Here is a 22,626-nt window from a genome sequence, read left to right as displayed (position 1 = left end):
CAAACTACCATGATCCTCATGGCCTAAAACAACAGAAGTGTGTTCTCTCGCAGTTCCAAAGGCCGGACTGTTTCAAGGGGTCGCAGCACTGGGCTCCCTCCGAGGCTCTAGGGTGGAATCCGTCCTTGCTTCCTTCAGCTTTTGGTGGCTCCAGGCTTCCTTGGCTTATGGCTGCATCACTCCAATCTCAGCCTTCATCTTCGCATTCCTTTCTCTTCCTTTCTCTTCCTTCTGTGCGTCTCTCCTCTGTGTGTCTTTTATAAGGACACTTTTCATTGGATTTAAGAGCCCCCCCTAGATAGTCCAGAATGATCTCATCTTGAGGTCCTGAACTTAATGACATCTGCGAAGACTCTTTTTCCAAATGAGGTCAATTCACAGGTTCCAGGGAATGGACTCATCTTCTGGGGGCCACCACTCAAGCCACGACAGCCATTAGTTGGGATCACAATGGCAGTTGCTGGCACCCCCATTCAGGGGCACACAGACACACGTACACAGCACACAGGGGAGTATGAGCATTTTGCACACGTATGCACACCCACAGTGACGTAAGGCTGAGTGTCGGAAAGTGACCACAGGCTGATGAAAGCCTGTCACTTTTCCTTGCCCTTTCCTGGGATTCTCAGTTGCCGGCCGGCTGTGGGTTGTCCCCTCCCTGGCCTGATTCCCGTGACACTGACAGCCTGTATGTCGCCACAGGCTGGTCCCTTGTCACTCCTCAGGTGATCTCAGCCAGTCACATAGCTTGAAATTCTCATTTTACCCAGTGGTGCCCAAATCTGAAACGCTGGCTCCAGCCTCCTCCCATAACTCCAGGCCACATGTCCACCTGCCTGCCTGCCATCTCCGCTGGCCACCCAGCCTCCATGCGAAGAATCAGCTCAGAATCCTCTCCTGAAACTCTGCTTCTCCTCCAGTCTGTCCGGCTCCACTAACTGCAGCTAAGTTCTTTCAGTTATTGTGTCTCAGGCTTTCGCCCTAGGAGTCTTCCTTGAATTCTTTCTTCCTCTCACACTCTGTACTTCATCCATCAGGAAATCCTGTCTGCTCTACCAGCAAAACATATCCGGATTCTGACCATTTCCTTCTGGCCACTTCCGTTGCCTCTTCCCTGGTCCAGGCTGTCAGCATCTCTTACCTGGAATGACGCATTCACCTCCGAACTGCCTCTGCCCTTATCCCCCTGTGATCCATTCCACAGGTAGCGGCCATGGTGAATTTTTAAAACACAGGTCAGTTGGAGGGATATATTTAAGGTATAGCTTCGAGCATATCACTGCTCTACTTCAACCTCTGATGACTACCTTCCTCGCTCAAAATAAGATCCAAAGTCCTTACCCTGGCCTGCAACGGGGGTCAGCAAGCAAGGCCTGCAGGCCAAATAGGGCCCACCACCCATTTTTGTAAATAAAGCTTTATTGGGACAAAACCCCACTCAGTTGTTTACTATTGTTTATGGTGCTTTTGAGCTACAAGGGCAGAGTTGAGTAGTTGCAACAGAGACCGTCTGGCCCACAAAGCCTAAAATATTTACTACCTGACCATTTGTAGAAAAAGTTTGCCGAGCCCTGGCCTGGCCCTTCTGACCTTTTCCCACATCACTTTCCTCCGTTCCCTCCCCACTGGCCTCTTCACAGTCACCCAGATGTGCCAAGCACACAGGGCCTCGTAGATGCCCACCTCGGGGTCTCTGTGCAATCTGGTCCCTTTGCCTGGAAGGGTCTTCCCCCACGAGGCCACCCCTCTCTCCCTGACTTCCTTCAGGGATCCATTCAAATGCCCCCGTATCAGAGAGGACTTTGCTGGCCACTCCATGTAAAATAGCACCCCCACCCAACCCCTCCCCCGGCGTCATTCTTGTGCCCTTACCTGCTTTGTTTGTCTTCCTAACACTTATCAGAACCTGAGATATTATTATGCTTATTTGTTTATTGTTAACCCCCAATAGAAAATAAGCTCCATGAGAGAGAGATGTTTTGTTTCCCCAGTTTGCTGAATTAATTAATGAGTAGTTATTTAATGATGGATGGATGGATGGATGGATGGATTCCAGTTATAAAGACCACAGAGACTGGTTAGAATTCCATGTCTCAACTCTAGATTCCAGTAAGGGAGAGGGAGCTTCAGGCTGACCTGGTGTGTACAGGGGGCGGTGTCTGGGGTCAGTGGCATTAAATGCCAAGAGGTGCTGTGAATGGGGTGTGGGCAGAGGGTTTCATATAACCACTGCTACAGTCTTCCCAGATGAGGCAAGCTATCTGAAGTCACCAGGGGCATTGAAAAATATCAGTTGTGCAAGTCGCATCCAAATTCACTGAATCAGAAGCTCAGGGGTGCTGGGACTGGCCACTGCCCTGAAGTACCCACTTCTTCCTGCAGGATGCCTACCTGGCTCACATGCCCTGGGGAAGGGTTATCAACCATCCCCCAGGTGGGGCGGAGCCCCAGGGCAAGAAGTCATGGTAGAGGATCTGAGAACTCACAAGATACTCAGAGTCTTGGAGGGTCTGTGAAAGGATGACAGGAGCAGGCTTGATGGGGCAGAATTGAAGACAAGGTGTGTAGGTGGGCATCAGGTGCTTGGAGGTGGCACATTTTGCTCCCGTTTCCCTCATCCAAGCACTTGACAGGTTGTATCGTAATTGCCTCTTGTCAGTCTCTAAACAAAGGTGGCCTCCTGGAAAGCAGGGATTATATCTTGCTCATCATTATCTCCCCAGTGCCTACTTAGAGCCTAACACAAAGTAGGCACTCAGTAGATGTCTGTATAATGAATGAATGAACAAGTGAATGAGCTGAGCCTACAGAGCACAAATGAGACTAGGAATCTCCTACATCGCTTGATATAAAGACCAAATAGGAAGTTGACTGGAAGGAAGTTTGGCCTTCATAAATGATAAAGTGTAGGAGGGTTAATAGAATCTCAGCTGGTTTCAGATAGAATTTCCTGTATACTCCTGGGCAAGTCACTTGACCTCCCTGGGTCTCAGTGTCTTCATTTAAAATCAGAATCAAATTAAGTGATCTCTAAATTTACTTAAGGCTCTAAAATTCTGGTCCAAGTTTTATGAGCTTATTAAAGTCTGAATAGTTGAATATCTGTGGAGTTGTAGATTTTATTCTTATGGCCGCATCAGTGAGGTTTGCTTTCACATATGAGCTTCTAGGATCTAGAAGGCAAAATAGCCGTTCAGCTTAACTTTCATCAAGACCTGAGTGAATTTTGGCCATTCTTTTTCTCTCTAGCCCTGTGACATTTACTGTCTAGTCAGAATTTTTATTTTATTTACTTATTTATTTATTGGCCGCACCGTGCAGCACTTGGGATCTTAGTTCCCCAACCAGGGATCGAACCCTTGCCGCCTGCAGTGGAAGGGCGGCGTCCTAGCCATTGGACTGCCAGGGAATTCCCAGCATTTTAATTTTAGAGTTTTATATTTTACAAGGAGTTTATTCATCTCTTAAAAGCTGAGCCTATAAGCAGGGGAGGAGGTCTCCACTGGGTAGCACGTGAACCAAGCTCGTGGGCATAAGATATGGCATTTGTCTCAAGTTGGAAGCTGATGTCTTCTCCTGTCATTTAACTGTGGATTTTTTATGCCTAATCTGCTAAACCAAGCCCAATACAATAGCTAAACTTAGACATTTATTTTTGAAGAGATTTTTTTACAAGTATAAAATAAATACATGGAAGACAAACATGAGAGGAAAACTATAAATCATCTCTCATGAATGTATATGCAAAAATCCTCAACAAAATATTAGAAAATTGAATCCAACAATATGTAGAATGAATACATGTTCACTCAATAACAATAATAATAATAATAATAGCATTTTATTTAGCACTGTTATGGACAAGGCATTTTGCTGACCTCTTTACTTGTATCATTTCGTTAAACCCTCACAAGAACCCTATGAAACAGGAAAATTTTTACATTATACAAATGAGGAAACCAAAGCAGAGAAGTTAATTTGCCCAAAGTCAGGAAGCAAATCAGAGACTCTGACTCTTGAGGCCATTCTCTGAACCACTACAATATATACAGAAGTTCAAACACAGGAAACCCAGAAGAATAAACACATCTGTGTATAATTGCACCCCTGCAAGACAACACTGTTAACATTGTGATATGTTTCATTCTGGATTTGTTTATTTATACTTCTATCCCTATCATGCTTTGTATATGATTTTATATACTATAACTCCCACTATCGTAACAGGGAGTTAACAAGCTCTTTATACAATTTTACAAACTAGCACATAAACCCTGTGTGGTCCTCCCATCATTTTCATGGTCCTTTTCAAACTATTTGGATTTGTTGCTTAACTGTGGGGCTTTTGCTGTTTTTAAAATTGCTACAGTGAGTTTCTTTGTATACAGAATATTTCTGTATTTTAAATCGTTTCTTCAATTTATGCTTTGGCTGCCATAACAAAATGCCACGGGCCTGGGGGCTTAAACAAGAGAAATTTATTTCTCCCAGTTATGGAGGCTGGAAGTCCAAGATCAGGGTGCCAGGATGGCTGGGTTCTGGTGAGAGCCCTCTTCCTGGCTTGCAGATGGCCATTTCTTGCTGTCCTCACGTGGCAGAGAGAGAGAGCTCATCACTCTTGTGTCTCTTCTTATAAGGGCACTAATCTTATTCATGAGGGCTCCACTCTTATGACCTAAGTACCTCTCAAAGGCTTCACTTCTAGACACCATCACATTGAGTATTAGGGCTTCAGCATATGAATTTGGGGGTGACACCAACATTCAGTCCACAGCATGCTTCCAGGCATAGAACTAAGGCCAAGATATAAACACATTTCAGGTTCTTGATACAAACATATACTCCTTTGGTATCTGTCCTTGCAGTAGGATGAGAGCTCTCCGGGGCTGGGACTTTGTCTCACTCTCTGCTGTATCCATAGCACCTAGAAGGGGGCCTGATACGGGGAAAGTGCCCAGTATGTAATTGTTGAATGCATAGGTAAGAATCACTGAGAGGTTTTCTTGTGTAATTCTTGGTATATGCAGAAGAAAATAGGTACCAAATAGACGAGTCGGCGGTTCTCCCTGGGGGCTGTTCCACATCTCCTGGAAAGTGGTGTTTGGAAACGTGTACGAGCCTTCTTTATTTTGCTTGTCACGTTGTCATCATTGTCAGGATGACCAGGACCAGGGGCAAGGCATTTGTGGGTGCTGAATGGCACCACACAACAAAGAATCATCTGGCCCCAAATGCCAACGGCGCCCGTTGGGACTCACTAATGTGAGTTATGGAGCATTATGGTGAAATGAACACCCCAAACCCATCACCCTGTGTGAGAATAAAACCTCACTAGTCATGCTGAAGTGACTCACTCTGAGGCAGACACTACACGCCACACAAACAAATCACAGTCATTACTTTAAGAGATATTTTGGTAGGAAGACTTTTTCAAAGAAGTTCATGAAGTCCTCCCGGTTCTGTCCTAATGGACCTATCACATTCTTCATCCCTTCTAAATCTCAGCTTGGCATCCAGAGCCTTTCCTTGTGGGTTATTAGTAAATCCAAACATTTGACATAATAGTGTTATTTTTAACAGAATATTTTTCGGAGCCGCCTCTTATGTTCGGTTCAAGTCATTTAAAAAGAAGGCCTCTTGTTGCCTTTTCCACCTGTTTTTGCACTTTCTCAGACCCTCACTTCCTGTCTGCACGTGTAGCAGAAGGGGAAAGGAAGGAGCCTGCTATCGTGAGCTTCGCCCTAGGAACATAAAGCCCTTCGTGGCTTTCTTGCTCCAGGCAGAAGGAAGTCACTTTTCTCTGCATTTTTTCTTCTCCATGGCCACGACCTGACATCCTCCAAGGCTCATTCATCACGCGTCAGCCTCCTGCTGCTGCCACTACCAGCTTAAGCTTGGAAACGGTCTCAGATCCCTTTTCCAGAGATGGCTTTCCTCCCCAACCTGCACCTCTTCTGTGGACCTGAAGGGCTGTTGGAAGTTACCAGCAACCATGGCTCCCTCCTTGGCCACTGCTCAGCCAGTTACTCCACGGGAGTGGATCCCGTTCCCAGGGCACCAGCTCCCACTCAGGCTGGGAGAGTCTGAGGAGCCTCTCTGCCCAGAGACCCTTAGACTCCATTTCAGGCTCTCAAATACATGTCTCGGTTATAGACTTCTTGAGCTAATTACTCCCCAGGATGGCTTGAGCTTGAGCCATGCTTATCCCTTCTTCTTTGTCCGCCCATCATGACCATGGCCAGCATTTATTTAGCACCTACTGTGTGCTACCATTAGGCTAAGCTCTTTACGTGTCTGGAACCCACATAAAACTGGCCAGCTTGCTTTTCCCTCGAAGCCAGTCTCAGTAGTATCACATTCCAAAAAACTATTAGTCTGTCATGTAAAAATAATTGGAAATCAATTTAAATCTTTACTGAAATCTCTTTGGGGAAAAATATCATTGAGGGATCACTTTCAAGATAAATAGCAAAATTTCTGAAAATTTTTATCACCATTTCTTAATATCCAATAGGGTTGGCTCCTGTCCAAAAATATCTTTACTTGCATTTTTAAAAATTCCTGAAATCCAGTCCACGAAGGCTCTTATCTTTCTCCCCTCTATTGCTCATGGCAAAATCCATTCTTTTTTTTCCCTCAGTCACTTTTTGCTTCTTCCAGTGTGTAAGTCAAATTCAACTGGATTGGAACCTCTCTGCTTCACGCTCCCCCATTACCAAGTTCACACGACAAAAGTTCAAGAGTTGAGTGGTACATGGAAACCTCCTTAGATGATGGGGGGGGGCAGGCAGTGTCACATGTTTATAATTTTATATCTGCTCCTTTTATTCATATCACATGTTATCTTATCTAATCCCACCCAAAAATCTCATGATGGAAGAGATATGCTCCCCATTTTACAGATGAGGAAATGGAGATTAAGTGACACAGCCACGACCACACAGTCTTGGCCAGATCCAGTAGACACCAAAGCCTTGGTGATGTCATTAATCACCACACTCCTGATCTCTTGAACATTTTTGAATGTGGGTCACTGTGCCTCATAACCCCAACTTGTTATCCAGAGAGCTGGCTCCTATTCATTTAATCATTCATTCATTCCTCAGGTATTTGAGGATCTACTTTGGGCCAAGCTCTGGGCTTGTAGAGGACAATACTGCATCTAAGGTTTGCCTTTTGACCTTGCATTTGAAAGGTTAAAAAGGCAAACATCAGTAATTATCTTAGTTCTAATTGGTAAATGTCTGTATTCATTTCTTAGCGCTGCTATAACAAAGTATCACAAATGGGGTGACTCAGAACAACAAAAATTCATTGTATCACAGACCTGGAGGCTAGAAGTCCAAGATCAAGGTGTCGGCAGGGCCATGGTCCCTCTGAAACCTGTAGGAGAACAGTCTTTCCTTGCGTCTTCCTAGTGTCCGGTGGGTTGCTGGCAATCATTAGTGTTCCTGGGCTCATAGAGGTATAACTCAAATCCCCCATCTTTACATGGCATTCTCCCTGTGTACATGTCTCCCTCTGTGTCCAAATTTCCCTTTTTTATAAAGACATCAGTCACGTTGGATTAGGGCCCACCTTACCTACCTCATTTTAACTTGATTAGTCTGTAAAGACCCTGTTTCCAAATAAGGTCACATTCTAAGGTACTGGCGGTTAGGATTTCAACCTACCTTTTGGGGGAGACAAAATTCAACCCGTAACAGCATCTTGTAAGATGTGTGTGCAAACTTCTTTGGGAACCCAGGGGCGGAAACAAACCCTGTCTAGGCAAGTCAGGGAGGGCTTGCCAGGGGACCTCACAGTGCTAATGGGCCTTAAAAAGGATAACTTGCAGCTCAGCGAGGGGGAGGACAGGAGGGGAGGGGGCCAGGTGTCCTCCAGGTGGGAAGAGCATGCTGGGCTTGGAGAAGAAAGACAGTAGTCCTGGGAGGCGGGCACTTAGAGTGCATCATGGGTGAGCGTGGGAGATGTGGCTGGAAAAAACGTACAGAGGAAAATTCCATAGGGCCTTTTATGCCTCACGCTAAAGAGTCTGGATGTTATCACATAGAAAATGAGGACCCAGTGACAAAAGTCACCTGTTTAAATTTGCCTTCCATCTCAAAGGGATATCTTTTTAAAGAGAATTTAAGCAGGACTTTATCAAACTAAGGCTTCAAGTTATTAAAATTTTAAGTTCCATCGTTTTTAAAAAGAGGAGCATTTTGTCTTCATAAGCCAAAGAGTAGAGAGGGTGAGTCAAATCAAGCCTGGAAAACAAATGAAGGCCAGATCCTCAGATGGGTTCCCGGGAAGCAGACCCTGAGGTGCCCTTTGCAGGCAGGAAGCATCAGTAAAGCCCCCGTGAACCTCACCTGCAGGGAATGACAGGGCAGGAATGGGCAGAGAGAAAAGTTGGGCTGTGACACGGCCACACCACAGGGAGCGCTGGAGCTGGGATGGCCCAGCAGAGCTGTTCCAAATTAGGATGAAAGGACAGGGCCTTTAAACCCCCAGGGTAACCAGTCAGTGGCTGCAGGCTGCCCCCAGTAAGGGGTGTGACCTCAGGCAAGGTGCAGCCACTTCTGGGAGAGAGAGTGGGGAATGCAGCTGTCAGGCTGTTTCTAAAAACCCAGCCACTAACATAAAATATGTTTCATAAGCTCAAGGGAGAAAAACCAAAAAGCTTAGGTGTTTTATAAAAAGAAAATTAGGTGAACCTGAGAAAATCACGAGAATACAGGGATTACTACAGAAGTTATAAAATGTGACCGAGGTACAAGGACTATTAGATCAAAGCAACAGAGAAAGAGACAAGAAACGGCCCCACACATATAGGCCCTGAATATTAGATATCTTGGTGAAATCAAATTCATGTTCAGCCATACCTCATGCTATATACAAAAATCAATTTCAGATTATAAAAATGTGACTCAGCTCCAACAAATGAGTGAGAAAGTGGATTGAGTAATTAATTGCTTGGGTGACCTTTTTCTCTTTGGAAATAAATTGTTCTGGGCCTGGGGACAAGCATCTAGTCCTGTTCCTTCTTTGTTTCTGATGGGCAAGAGGAAGTACCAGAGAATAGGGAGAGAGGTGAAGGCAGTTTGGGGTCTTCACGCTATTTGATAAAGCCAATAAATCAACGTCAGCCAAGCAGGAAGAAAAGCCATAGAAATCCCACTGTTTGCAAGAAAGCCTCAGAAGCTGTGAGCCATGGGCTGTCCGGGGGCCTGCTTTTCAGTAGCCCTCAACGTGGGTGGAAGGAAAGGTTTTTCCTGTAGCAAAATAGAATCCTGGGCTTAGCTAAATAACAATTGATAAAATGAAGACAGCTTTTTTTTTTCTTTTCTGTCATGTTACATATGGCAATTTTGTGAGTAGGTAAATATCTTATACTGTTGTTTTTAAAAGCGATTTATTCATAGAGAAAGAAATATGGAACTCATTAATGACAAATTGTGAGCCGTGGGTGGAGGGCTTGTTTTGCTGCTCCCACCATTTGCATGAGAAGCTTTGTAAATATGAGAGAAGAGGCAATGAAGTGTGAGGGAAAGCCAGGGCTGATGCAGAAGCCTCCACGGGGAGATCATGTCAAACCTTAAAGTTTTTTCTTTTAAGCTGATTTCCCAGCCCACTCTGGGGCACCCGCCACTTAAGCTGCTTTCCTCCTCTCACCCCCTGAATAGAAGCTTCTTGAGGAGAGGGCTCTGCGTGAGCTCTAGGGCTCCTGCTACACTTTGCAGAATGCATACGTCATAGATAGTTGCTGATGGTTGGAATGAAGGAACCGTCTGCAGCTTCACAGGACAAGGGCAGGGAACAGCAGGAAGGAGGCTGTGGCTCGGGGAGCTTGTCATCCTACTAGAAGTACATGTCAGAACGGGGTTCACAGCCTGGGCTTGGGTGACTCCAAAGTTAGTGCTCTTTGTATGTCACCTGTAGTTGTCAACTTTGCCTCTCCCCAGGTATGCCTGGAGGATGGACACACTTTGCAGTGAAGTTCTGACCCAGTGCAATTGGGGAGCTAGCACAGACTTCACAGGTTGAGGACACAGTCCTCCACAAGACACCCTTCCTTAGAGTTCCCAGGCTACCCACACTTCTGACCAACTGGCTAAAAATTTAGGGGCTCCCACTACCTCAGTTTCAATAATTTACTAGAATGACTCACAAAACTCAGGCCAATTAAAATTTTTATTATAAAGGATACAAATAGGAACCAGCCAAATGAAGAGACACATAGGGTGAGTTCTAGGAGGGTCCTAAACATGAAGTTTCTGTGTTCTTAGAACATGTCACCCTCCAGCTAGCATTACCAACCAGGCAGCTCCCCCCAGCTTTAGTGTCTAAAGTTTTTATTGGGGTTTAATGATGTAGACATACTTGATTGATTGATTGACTGTTGGTTGATTGGGTCATTGGCCATGTAATTTGACTCAATCTCCAGCCCTCCTCGTCACCCTGGATGCCAGGCTGATATCATGTGACTCAAAGCTCCAAACCTCTAATCACATGGTTGATCTTTCCAACAAGGCCAGCCCTCATCATGAGACTTCCTAAGGGCCCACCATGAGTTACCTCATCACCATAAACCTTGGTGGTGAGGTTTGGTCCAAGGTACCCATCAGGAACAATAAAGACACTCATCACTTAGGAAATTCCAAGCATTCAGAGGCTCCCTTCCCAGAAGCAAGGACAAAGACCAGCCAAGTTCTTTCCTATACAACATCCTGTCATCAGTAACCAGCAGGGTGACAGTGATGGTGGGTGGAGTAGCCATTTGGTAAAGCTCCATCTCCCCCAGGAACTTCAGGTTTTCTCCTCCAGGAAGAAGCTCCCCTGCAACCCAATAAAAAGTCCGTTCAGTACCAGGCAGCCTCCCAAGAATGCATTTCATGTTTAGAAAATCCCCAGATTCTTCCTTACCTGAAACTGAAATCAGTCTTCCTTTGAAAATCTGTTGGATGAAGAGTCTCTTAATGAATTTCCACCCCAAGGATCTAGAGTTAACCTTATCCCAACATCCCTACAACAGAAATTGGTTGCTTTTTAGCAGGAAAACTAGAAAAAATTTTGCATAAATTATGCCCTGGAGAGTTTCACAAACCACAGAGCCAAGAGCTGGATTCAGTCAGGCCCCTCTCAGAGACTGAGTGGAAGAGAAGCTGAAAAGCCCCATCTAGCCTGGCAAAAATTTTATTTGTCCATTTGATATGGTGCCTTTACTTCTCATATGGCTGGGAGTCTCCCTCACCAGAGTGTCTCTTCATTTTGAAATTATTTCAAACTTATAAAAAAAAGTTGAAAAAACAGTCCAAAGAACTCCCATATCACCTTCACCCAGATTCCCCAATTGTTCAGATGTATCATTTGCCATATGTAGTAGCTCTATCTCTTGATAAACACACATACAATATGCCCACTATCATTATTCTCTTTCTGAATTATTTGGAAGCAAGTTGCAGCAATACTGCTCCATCACTGAAAAGACTCCAGTGTTTATTTCCCCACACAAGGACACTCTCCTACAGAGCTATACTGCGACCATCTAGATCAGGAAATCGCCATTGCTGCAAACAGCTCTACCCTCCGAAACACAGAGCCCATTCAGATTTTACCAACTGTACCTACAATGTCTCTTTTTCCTGTCTGGTCCAGGAACACACATTACATTGCGTTGTCATATCTCTTTGGTCTCCTCCAATCTGGAAGAGTTTCTCAGTCTGAAAGAGTACAGGCCTTTTATTCTATCAATCTCTGAGGAGACCCCTCACCCAGGTCTCATGACTAGACTCATCATGAACTCTTAGCAGGAATATCTCAGAAATGATGCTATACCCTTCTCAGTGTATCAAGGTGGGAGGCATGTCCTGTTTACCTTGTTCTAACGCTGGTGATGTTAACTTTGATGACCTGGTCATTTGTGTCTGCCAGGGTTTCCTTTGTATTTGATTAGTGTCTGAAAGGAGATACACTAAGACTGTGTCAATGTCCTATTCATCATCAGACCTCCACCCTCCAGCTTTATCATCCATTGATGAACCAACCGACACTGAGTTTGTTGCCAAATGGTGGTTTTCTATTTCCATCCTTCCTTCTACATTTACTAGTTAGCAATCTCCTGGAAAGAAGAGCATCCTCTTCTCCCCCATTTATTTATCTATCTGTCCTAGATTCTATTTTATTCAGTGGATGCAATCCATTCCTACCATTATAGACTTCAATGCTTAGGTTCTCCCAGACTTGGCCCGTGCCAGCCCCTTTAAGCTGATACTGCTTCCTTGTTATATGTCCCCAACATTCTCTAAACACTTCCTTTTTTCTAGCACAAAAAGATATTCCAGGCTCATCTTGTACCTTCTTTGCCCCAGCCCTGGAATCAGCCATTTCTCCAAGGAACCCTAGATCCATTTAGTGGAGAAGGGTATTTGGAAAGTAAGACTGGGTGCTTGGTATGCACTTGACTATCAGGGTGTCATTGGTCCTAGACTTTCTCAGTAAACAAACCTCTCTCTCTCTCTCTCTCTCACTCTCTCTCTCACCAATGCTTTTAATTCCAGTTCCTCACCTAAGGTTCCTCTCTATTCTTCCTTTCTCTATATTTCAAATACTTTCTCCAACAGTAAGAAACCTATTTCCCATTATCCTCAATATATTGACTCCTTTGCTCAATCCACCTGTATGTAACCAATTTCCTAACCACTCCAGACCTCTCCACCCCTGGCCCCACCTCCTCCTTTGATCCGCTCCTGGCTCTGCAGCCACTGCCAACCCCTCAGCCTCACTACTTTGACCCCTGGGCAAACCACCACCTCCAAGGGAAAGAAGAAAGAAAAGGAGATAAAAAGGTAGCAGAAGAGGAAAGCAGAGTTTTGTTTTGTATTTCCGATCTTTCTTTGTTTTTACAAAAGCACCAGAATCTATAAGAGATTGCTGTGTTAAAATAATGCTAAGGTTTTTTTGAGTGTTTACCTTGCGCCAAGTTCTGTCTTAAGGGGTTTTATCTAATTTAATCCTCGTAAGACCATTAAAAATAGATACTGCTATTTTCTCCATGTCACAGATGAGAACACTGAATGCAAAGAGCTTAAATATGTTGTCCAAGGAAAACTAGCTACGTGGTGGTGGGTGGATGGAGCACTTGTAGAAGTTTGACACCAGGGCTTGTACTTCTGGCTATTGCTGTGTTGCATGATGGCTGCCTGTGACTTGAAGAGAGCTCTCTGCTCCCCAACCCTTTCCCATCTGCAGAGAAGACAGATTTGTTCATTAACATACTACATAGATTTCAAAAATGGTGTCGCTTGGCTGGACTAATCTTCCCACATAGAATAATGATAAAATCTGGACAAAATAAAAAATCAAATTCTCTTGAAGATTCTGGAGAGAGACCACAGCAAAGCAGAAGGAAAATCTGCTCTTGAGAGCTGAACTGCAAAGAACGAAATCTGCAAATTTGTGGCTTTTGCCTAATGGCACTTTCCAATCTGGGAGGGGCTAGAGGGGCAGAAAGCAGCAGCCTTACAGGTTTGAGGTGTCAGAGGATAGAACTTGGGGCTGGCAGCATAGCCAGAAGATTGAGGAAAGTCCTGGAAAACAGGGAGCCACAGAGAGGGTGAATACCAAAATAGAAATTTTAATTTATTTTTTTTTAATTTACAGAAGTATCAAATAAATTTAACAAAAGAATAAATTAGGAATAAATTTAACAAAAGACCTGTACAACGTATATACTAGGAACTACAAATCGTTGCTGGCAAACATTAAAGACGAGCAAAATAAGTGGAAAGATATACCATGTGTGAGGATTGGAAGACTCAGTGCTGTTAAGATGCCAATTCTCCCTCACTAAGCTATAGATGTAACACAGTCTCAATCATAATTCAGCAAACATTTTAAATAGAAAGTGACAAACTGATTCAAAAATGTATATGGAAATGCAGAGACCCAGAATAGCACAATAATCTTGGGGAGGAAATGGTGGAAGGCTTACGCTGTTTGACTTCAAGATCTCCTCGAAAGCTACAGTAATGCAGACAGCGTGGTGCTGGCATAGTGTAGACACAGATCAATAGAACAGAACTGAGAGTCCAGAAATAGACCTAAACTTATATGGCCAATTGAGTTTGACAAAGACAGCAAAATAATTCAGTTGGGAGATGAAGGTCAACAACCAATGTTGAATAACCATAGATCTTTATGAGAGAAAAAAATGTATTTTGACCCCTACCTCACACCATACACAAAAGTTAATTCAATATCAATCACAGAGCTAAAGGTGAAAGTTAAAACTATGAAGCTTATAAAAGAAAAGAGAATATCTTCATGATTTGGAGGCAGGCAAAAATTTCTTAGACAGGATGCAAAAAGCACTAATCATAAAAGAACATTTTGATAACTGAGACTTTATCAAAAGATGCTGTTAAGGAAATAAATAACAGGCACAGTACAGACCTAGAGAAGATATTCATAAAACATATACAAAGTACTTTTAGCTAGAATGTATAAGGATCTCCTACTTCAATAAACACACACACACACACTCACACCGAAACAAAGTGGGCAAAGAATTTAAACAAGTACTTCACAAAGGAAGACATATTAATGGTCAATAAGCAGATGAAAAAGTGCTCAATATTGTTAGTCACCAGGAAAATGCAAATTAAAAGCTCAATGAGATTCTATGCATACTCACTAAAATGACTAATATTAAAAATACTTATATAACACCACATGTTGGTAAGGAGGTGGTGTAATGGAAATCTCATATATCACAGTGGAAATATAAAATAGAATAATCTTGGCAATTTCTTATAAAGTTAAATATTTATCTACCTTTGACCTAGTCATTCCTCTCCTAGGTATTTGTCCAAAGGAAATGACAGCATACATACACAAAAAGACTTGTACATTAATGTTCATAGTAATTTTATTTACAATAGCCAAAAATGAGAAATAGCCCAGGTATTTAGCAACAGGGGAATGAATAATATATGCTAAGTGATTCCATTTATATGAAGTTCTACAACAGGCGAAACTAAGTAAAAGTGGGAGGAAAAAAATCATTGCCTAGAATTGGAGGTGGGAATGTGCATGAAGTTTGACTGAAAAGGGATATGAGGGAACTTTCTGGGGATCTGGAAATCTCTTAATTGGTGTGTGGGTTGCACAGGTGTATTCATGTGTCAAATTGTATAGCTAAAATTTGCGTGTTTAAATTAATATAAATTTCACTGTAAAAGAAGAACTGTAAAAATTGATAATAGTTGAGTGATGGTTAGGGAGTAGATGGTGTTGTAGAAGAAGCAAGAATGGCTGAATGTTAATAATTGTTGAAGCTGGGCGATGTGTACATGGGGGTTTATTATACTATTCTACTGACTTCTGTTTTCTTCGTATATATTTGAAATTTTCAATAATCACAGGGGTCCCAGTTCTGGGGATATCAGACTTTAGTTATATAAGTTTTAACTTGGGTAGGGAAGTCTCTAAGTTTAAAAACACCAGAGCCTGGGACTCCACTTTGGGAGTCTGTATGGAACTGACATGGGGGCTCTGGATGGCCAAGTGGACAGAGAAGTACAGAGGGTGAGTGGCAAGAGAAATGGGTGGAAATAATGACAAAATGGTCAACTTCACAGTCTTGAACTCTTCCTCTTGTCTGTGTCCCTCTCACTGTAGGTACCATTGATCACAACCTTCTTCCTCATTCCAGGACCGAAGTTCTGATTCCTGTGCTGGTTTGTTACCACAGTTAACATCTGCATTTTGTGCCTCAGTTTCCATCTCAGAGCAATACTTGACTGCTCTGATGGGCATTTGCTTTCCTAATGGGGAAGGGATTTTTCAAGCTTAGAGTCTTTTAGCTTCACAACTCCATGGAGTTAAAGAGGACTGACAGGAGGCAGAACTGGACTAAGACATGTGGGTGCACAGGCTGAAGAAGAATTTGGTGTTCTTTCAAAACAGTATTTTTTAAATATTAGTTGGACATTTTATTAGTGAAAATAAGAAGAAACTGATTTTCTTCTAAGAAAAATGGTATACCTTTCTTTTTGTTCCAATTAAGGAATTGATTATATTTGATTTACTACATTAGACAACTTCTTGGGAGATGTAACAAAAACATAAAATTTAAATAATCTGGGGTCACTGTTCTTCCTGATCAGACAGCAACCCACCCTGCATTGTTCTGCCTTCGGGCTGGTTGTATATAGGCTTGGTGGCATGCGTTGCAAAGGTACTCAACAGAGATTAGACAGTGCTTGTGAGTTTTTAAATTTGCCTTTGAGGGTACTTTTTGCTCCATCAGGAGTGGGCTTGATTCACCAGTTACGCATGGAACCACATGAGAAACCTGAGTTAAAGTGAAACCAATGTGATTTCAGAACTAGACGGGACCTTATAGATGATGGGTTTCCAGGCAGCTGCCAGTGGATCCCCTCTTAATCCAGCTCTGGCTCTAGGCCAGGAAGCTATGGCATCAGGTTGTGGGGCAGGTTGGCTTCTGGTCAAGAAAGCAGGAATAGGGAGAGCACCTAATTTCTTGTCAACACTCTATTTCCAGTGGCCATGCTTCTTGTGTGGGAATTGTGCCATTTAATCTTTAATGCAAGTCCTGTCCTTCTATCTTGCCCAGCCCACCTTCCCATTAAGCAGCTTGGTCTAGTACAAGTCCTCAGAGTCCAGTGGCTCAGGGTTCAAGATCCCAGCTTAATTCCATGAGCTGTGTGACCTCCCTCAGTTTCCTCATCCGCCAAATGGGGATGTGACACCTGCTCCCCTGTGTTGCACAGATTCAATGAAACAATGCATGCACGGTGCCCAGAAGTGCCTACTGCAGACGCTCAGTAATGCTGGCTGAATTGGGAACCATTCAGAGGGTCCTTCTTACACAGCGGATGCTTGGTTTGATTGGTTTGGTTGGAATGAAATACAGAAGCACAGAATCCATGTTCTTTGCCTCACTGCATTTTCCCCTTGGCTTCTCCTGTCTCCTCTCAGTTCCTCCATCTCTGTGTCATTTTGCCAACTTGCCCATTCATCACGTAGAGCCTACTGTGTACCACGCCTTGCACTAAGTGCTAGGGAATCAGTGATGAATAAAACGTTAAGTCGGAATCCCACCCTAGAGAATCACACCTCCAGGGCCTGCATGAGGACTGTGGGGGCCTAGCAGGGGCACCCCTGAGTCATGCCCCCTCTCTTCTCCTCTGTAGGAGGTCATCACCTCCATCCTGCTGAGCGGGCGGATCGGGCCCAACATCCAGCTGGCGGACTGCTACGGGCTGAGGCTGAAGCACATGAAGTCGGATGAGATCCACTGGCTGCACCCGCAGATGACGGTGGGCGAGGTGCAGGACAAGTACGAGTGTCTACACATGGAAGCTGAGTGGAGGTAGGAGAGGAGCCCTGTGCTCCTAAATGGGGGGGGGGGGGCGGTAAGTGAGGAGTGGGGAGACCCTGGGAGGTCCTTTCTTGGAGCACTTCCCAACCTCTGAGAATATTCTAGAACATCGCAGTGGCATTTTAAGTTGGTCCTTCTGCAGCGTCCAATGCATGTGTTTGCTAAGAGCTAATATGGGCTCACAGAACATCCCAAGACAGATATCTAGGCACAGCCCTAAACAGGATGCCGTTGGCACTATGGAGAAGGAAGAACAGAAGTGCAGGGAAGAGGGAGAGCCAGGCCAAGGGCTGGTCTGTGAACCTAAGGTAAACAGCTGCCATCAGAGGGAGAAGATGGAGAGTCAGGACCAGCACTGACCACCATGCGCTGGCCAGCCACCCCTCTGTCCTTCATGGTCCTCCAACCAAACACAGAGGAAGGAAAGAGGAGCAAGTCCTGAATGGGAGGCCAGGAGCTCCACGGGCAGCCCCTGGTATGACCAGGTTGCCTGTGTCAACCAGAGAGTCTGAATTTCCTGTCCCAGGTATGACCTTCAAATCCGCTACCTGCCAGAGGACTTCATGGAGAGCCTGAAAGAAGACAGGACCACACTGCTTTATTTTTACCAACAGGTAAAAGTATTTTATCTTGTGGTCCCCATGGTCATATGACCATCTTCTCCTGGGGAGATGGAAAGACAAAGCTTAGATTTTGGAGGTCCCATTCCAGGAAACTTCTCTCGGGGACATTCCTTGGTCCCTGGTCAGCTGTCCAACCCTGCTTCCCTCACAGCTAAGGGTTGGCTAACCCCACCCCGTAGGCTCAGCCTCTCTTGGGCTTTCCTAGTGGCTTTTCCTAGTGCCCAGGAGACCTGGCTGGGGAAGCAGGCAGAGCAGGTCCAAAGAGGAGGCAATAGTCTTAGCACACAGGCTCGGCCGTCTGACACACCTGGTATCTACCCAGCTGTACCGCTTCCTAACCCGGTATCCCTCGGGACTTAATTTACCTGCACGAGGCTGTTTCTTCTTCTGTAAAATTGGGATGATAGTAAGAATACCTACTTTACAGGGCTCATGTGAAGGCCTAATGATAGCATTAGCAGTGTGCTGGTAAACCAGCTCTCTGAGTTGTAGCACTTGCCAATTTCCATGGTGTAAATACTCCCATTGTGGTCTATTTCAAACTACCAATATTTCAACCAGCTTGCGAGATTTTGGAAAACGTAATAACTGGCTTCCATGAGCTGTTTAGAGCTGCTCACCACACCCCTGGCTATAATGCACATGACGTGCCCAGAACGGGACCCGGCAGGGAGTGAGTGCCGGGAACAGGGAGTTGCCCTCGTTGTTTTCTGCCTGGCCTTAGCCCCCTCCTACACCTCCCTCCCGGTTCCCTAGAGACCAAGCCAGACTTTTCTTCTACAGTGGATGACATCTGTCACCACTTACCAACAAGGCTTTGGATAAATTACTGAGTCCTCCCCAAATCCCCAGCATCCTTATCTCCAAAATGAGGAGTGGGGGAGGGGAGCCTGAACTTCCTGCCTCGTGGATCCATGAAAGAATGTGCCCTGAAAGTGCTTCAGAAACTCGAGGGCCTCAGCCTGTGGGGGATCACCACTGCCCAGGGCTCTTCCTGAGTCTCCCCTTCCTGCTATTTATCTCCTGCTAAGCATTTGTGCATAGCTGGGGGAGGGGGTGAGAGGTAGCTCAGGGCGGCAGGATGGTGTTCAAAGCACCCACCATCTCCTGGGGCCCTGCTCATCTCAGGGCAGCAGGGAACAAGGGCGGGAGTCTGAACTTTGGCCTTTCTCCCTGCCAGCTCCGCAATGACTACATGCAACACTATGCCAGCAAGGTCAGCGAGGGCATGGCCCTGCAGCTGGGCTGTCTGGAGCTCAGGTATGTGGCCTCAAGGCCTCTCCAGAGTGGGTGCCTGCACCTCCCCTCCTGTACTGGGCTCTTGGCCAGCTTGGACTTTCCTCCAGTGTGGGAAGCAAGAGTGGGTATGTGAGAGCTGGAAAGGGACGAGTTGTGGCCGACAGAGGGTAAGGCCCCGAGGTGCTCAGCGTCTGGTCGTTGGGAGAGAGGTGCCAGCTCCCTCTGCGGTCGGTGTCCCCTATCTTCCTTTGGCTGCCACTGCTCTTGCCTCCAGTTTGCCTGCTGCTTCAGTGTACCTGCCATCCAAGTGATCCAGTAAACGTTTCTTTGAGCACTAGGCAAGTTTCTGGGAGATATTCAAACGCTGGGATTCCATCTGTATCATTCACTGCTGTACCCCCAGCTCCAGTAGGTGCTAATAGATATGGACAAAGTTAGTAAATCATCCGGGGAGGCCCGTAAACTTACAGTGTTTGGGAGGTGACAAGTGTGTCTACAATTGATCATAATACAGCAGAATGAAATAAGCACCAAATAGACATACATATAGGAGCCAGTAATCCTGCCCGAGGACATCAGGAAGAGGGGATGTGAACTGGTCCAGGAAGCAAGAGAACGATGTCCATCGGTAGATACTGGGGGGAACTGGGAGGTGGGGGAGGGTGCATTCTGGGCTCAGGGACCAGTGGCAGGAAAAGAGCAGACTGGAGGACTGTGGGAGATGAGCTTAGGGAGGTGAGTTGGGGTCGATGGTGGAAGACTTTGAATGACAGTCTAAGAAATAAACCTTATTCTTGGCTGTTGAGAGCACTGGGGGCAGAGGGGGAGGATGTTAAGACCGTGCTCTAGCACTTTCTCAACCAAAGCAGCACCATTCACTTTCACCATCCACCAGTATCCATGACCCATTCTGCCCTCTCATCACCTTTTCTGTACTCCTTGTCTGTCCTAGAACAGTGGTTCTGAAATCTGGTTGCAGATCATAATCATCTGGGAGCTCATTAAATTAGAGATTCCCTAACCCCACCCTTGGAAACTCTGGTTTAGTAGATGTGCTTTTTTAAAAAATTTTATTTATTTAATTTATTTATTTATTCATTCATTCATTCATTTATTTATTTATTTGGCTGCGTTGGGTCTTCGTTGCTGTGCGCGGGCTTTTCATTGTGGTAGCTTCTCTTGTTGCGGAGCGCAGGCTCTAAGCATGCGGGCTTCAGTAGTTGTGGCATGCGGGCTCAGTAGCTGTGGCTCGCGGGCTCTAGAGCACAGGCTCAGTAGTTGTGGCACACGGGCTTAGTTGCTCCACAGCATGTGGGATCTTCCCGGACCAGGGCTCAAACCCATGTCCCCTGCGTTGGCAGGCAGATTCTTAACCACTGCGCCACCAGGGAAGTCCCAGGACATGCGTTTTTGACAAGTCCTCCGGATGATTTAGAGACAGCCTCGTATGAGGTGACGGTTCCAGGGTGAGTCTTGCCCTATCTGTGACCTTAAAGGTATAGAGAATAGGACTCTGCTGCTGCTTCTGCTAAGTTGGGGGGCATCGAGGAATTCTGGCTCCCATCCTGGGTATCAGAGAGAGTGCTGAGATGTCCCCCAGGGAGAGCCGTGGGATGGGAAGGGGGGCTTCTGAAACTGTTGGCATCTGTGACAGAATAGGTCAAGGACAGCCTCAGAGGGCTCCTCCTTGCTTTCCTGCTTGGTGGCTGTCTCAGCAAGCCAGGGAGCAAAGGGTCCCCTGCACAGAGGAAGTCTGCACCCCTGATGCCAGCTGGAAGACAGACCACCTCGCCGCAGTTGGCAGTGGTCCTGGGAGTTGCGTGCTGCTGGTTCGGGGGCTCTCCGCGAAGTTTACCTTATTACGTGTGCCATTTATGCCCTCCAAGACCATCACAGCATTGCAACTTACACACGCCTGTCTTCTCCTCTGAAATTAGACAACTCAGAAAAGCCCACCTTTACCTTTTTGTTTGTGGATCTCATACCCAGAACTCCAGTGTCACTTTGAGACTCTGATCACTGAAGTCACTATCAAAATATCATCACTTAGTAGTAAAATAGCAGCGTAGAGAAGACCCGTGAGCATTCTAGTTCATGTTCTTCTTTCCTCGAATCACTCCCAAACTATTATTGGTTGTAATAATAATGACTATTATTATTTAGCACCAGGCACTGGGCTAAATACACTGGAGGACAAAGCGCAACAACTGACGTAGCTCCATTTATAGTCTTACAAGGAATGGATAGTCTCTTGGTGTTGGCTATCTTATCAACTCAGGATTATTCCAAAACGCATGCTTGTTTTACGACAGGGATGTATTATTTCACATCTCCCCTAGCCTGATGAGCAGAGTCAGATAAATGTTCCTATTCTTATGGGCTGACCTTTGAGATACAACTTATATATTCGGGAAAGGATATGGAAAACACCTATTTTGTAAACTTCATAGATTTTCAAGCCTATAATTTTTAAAGTTGAATACAAAGCTATCCGTTATCAAGGACTATTTTAAAGTCAAGTTATGACTATTTCTCACCAAGAGAGACAGATACACTTCTGAAAATCAGGCCATAATGCAGAATTTTCCAAGGCTGTGATTTTTTTTCCTGAAAAGGTTCCAGAGTGCAGTCTACCTACAGATCATGGGCAAAAGTCCTATTAACATTGTTGTGTCACCTGCCTACTGATAATATAGTGTCTCCAGAAAAAAAAAAATGTATTCTTTCCTAGCTTAAACAAGAAGTATGGTATATGCACAAGATATGAGATTACCAAGATGAATCCTCAATGGACTCAATTCATAGCGAGGAGCCATTGGGCATAATGATGAAGAGCAAAGGGTCTGAAGCTGGGCTGCCTGAATTTGCATCCTGGGTCTTCCACTTGCTGGGCAAGTTACTTCATCTCTCTGAGCCTCAGTTCCTTCATCTGTAAAATGGGAAGGATGATAATGGTAGCAACCCTACAGGGTTGTTATGAGGAATAAATGAGTTAACATACTTAAAGTAGTTAGAACAGTGATAGAGACAGAAGTATTCACTAGCTATTCATCATTTGTACTAATTAATTTTTTCTCTTTACCTTTATTTTGTTGTTTATTTACTTCAGTTGACTTTATTTTTTAGAACAGTTTTAGGTTCACAGCAAAATTGAGTGGAGAGTACAGAGAGTTCCCATAAACCCCTGTCCCCATCAACATCCGCCACCAGCATGGTTCATTCGTTACAACTGATGAACCTACATTTACACATGATGATTACTCGAAGCCCATAGTTTACCCTAGGGTTCACTCTTGGTATTGTACATTCTGTGAGTTTTGACAAGTGTACAGTGACAATGTATCTACCATTACGGTATCTTAAAGAACAGTT

The 22,626-nt window shown here is 44.9% G+C and overlaps 1 protein-coding gene across 2 annotated transcripts in view; it reads left to right on the top strand.

Annotated features, from left to right (window-relative positions):
* The window catches only part of PTK2B (protein tyrosine kinase 2 beta), a 128,256-nt gene that overhangs the window by 74,576 nt on the left and 31,054 nt on the right, over positions 1-22,626 (top strand). For both annotated transcript variants that reach the window (XM_059926851.1, XM_059926850.1), the window contains exons 3-5: positions 17,205-17,383; positions 17,919-18,006; positions 19,196-19,275. In XM_059926851.1, coding sequence (XP_059782834.1) covers positions 17,205-17,383; positions 17,919-18,006; positions 19,196-19,275 — 347 coding nt within the window. The remainder of the gene's footprint in view (positions 1-17,204; positions 17,384-17,918; positions 18,007-19,195; positions 19,276-22,626) is intronic.

Source organism: Balaenoptera ricei, chromosome 6 (assembly GCF_028023285.1).
Source record: "Balaenoptera ricei isolate mBalRic1 chromosome 6, mBalRic1.hap2, whole genome shotgun sequence".
In the NCBI taxonomy this organism is placed as follows: Eukaryota; Metazoa; Chordata; class Mammalia; order Artiodactyla; family Balaenopteridae; genus Balaenoptera; species Balaenoptera ricei.
This window is presented reverse-complemented; position numbering and strand designations above follow the sequence as displayed.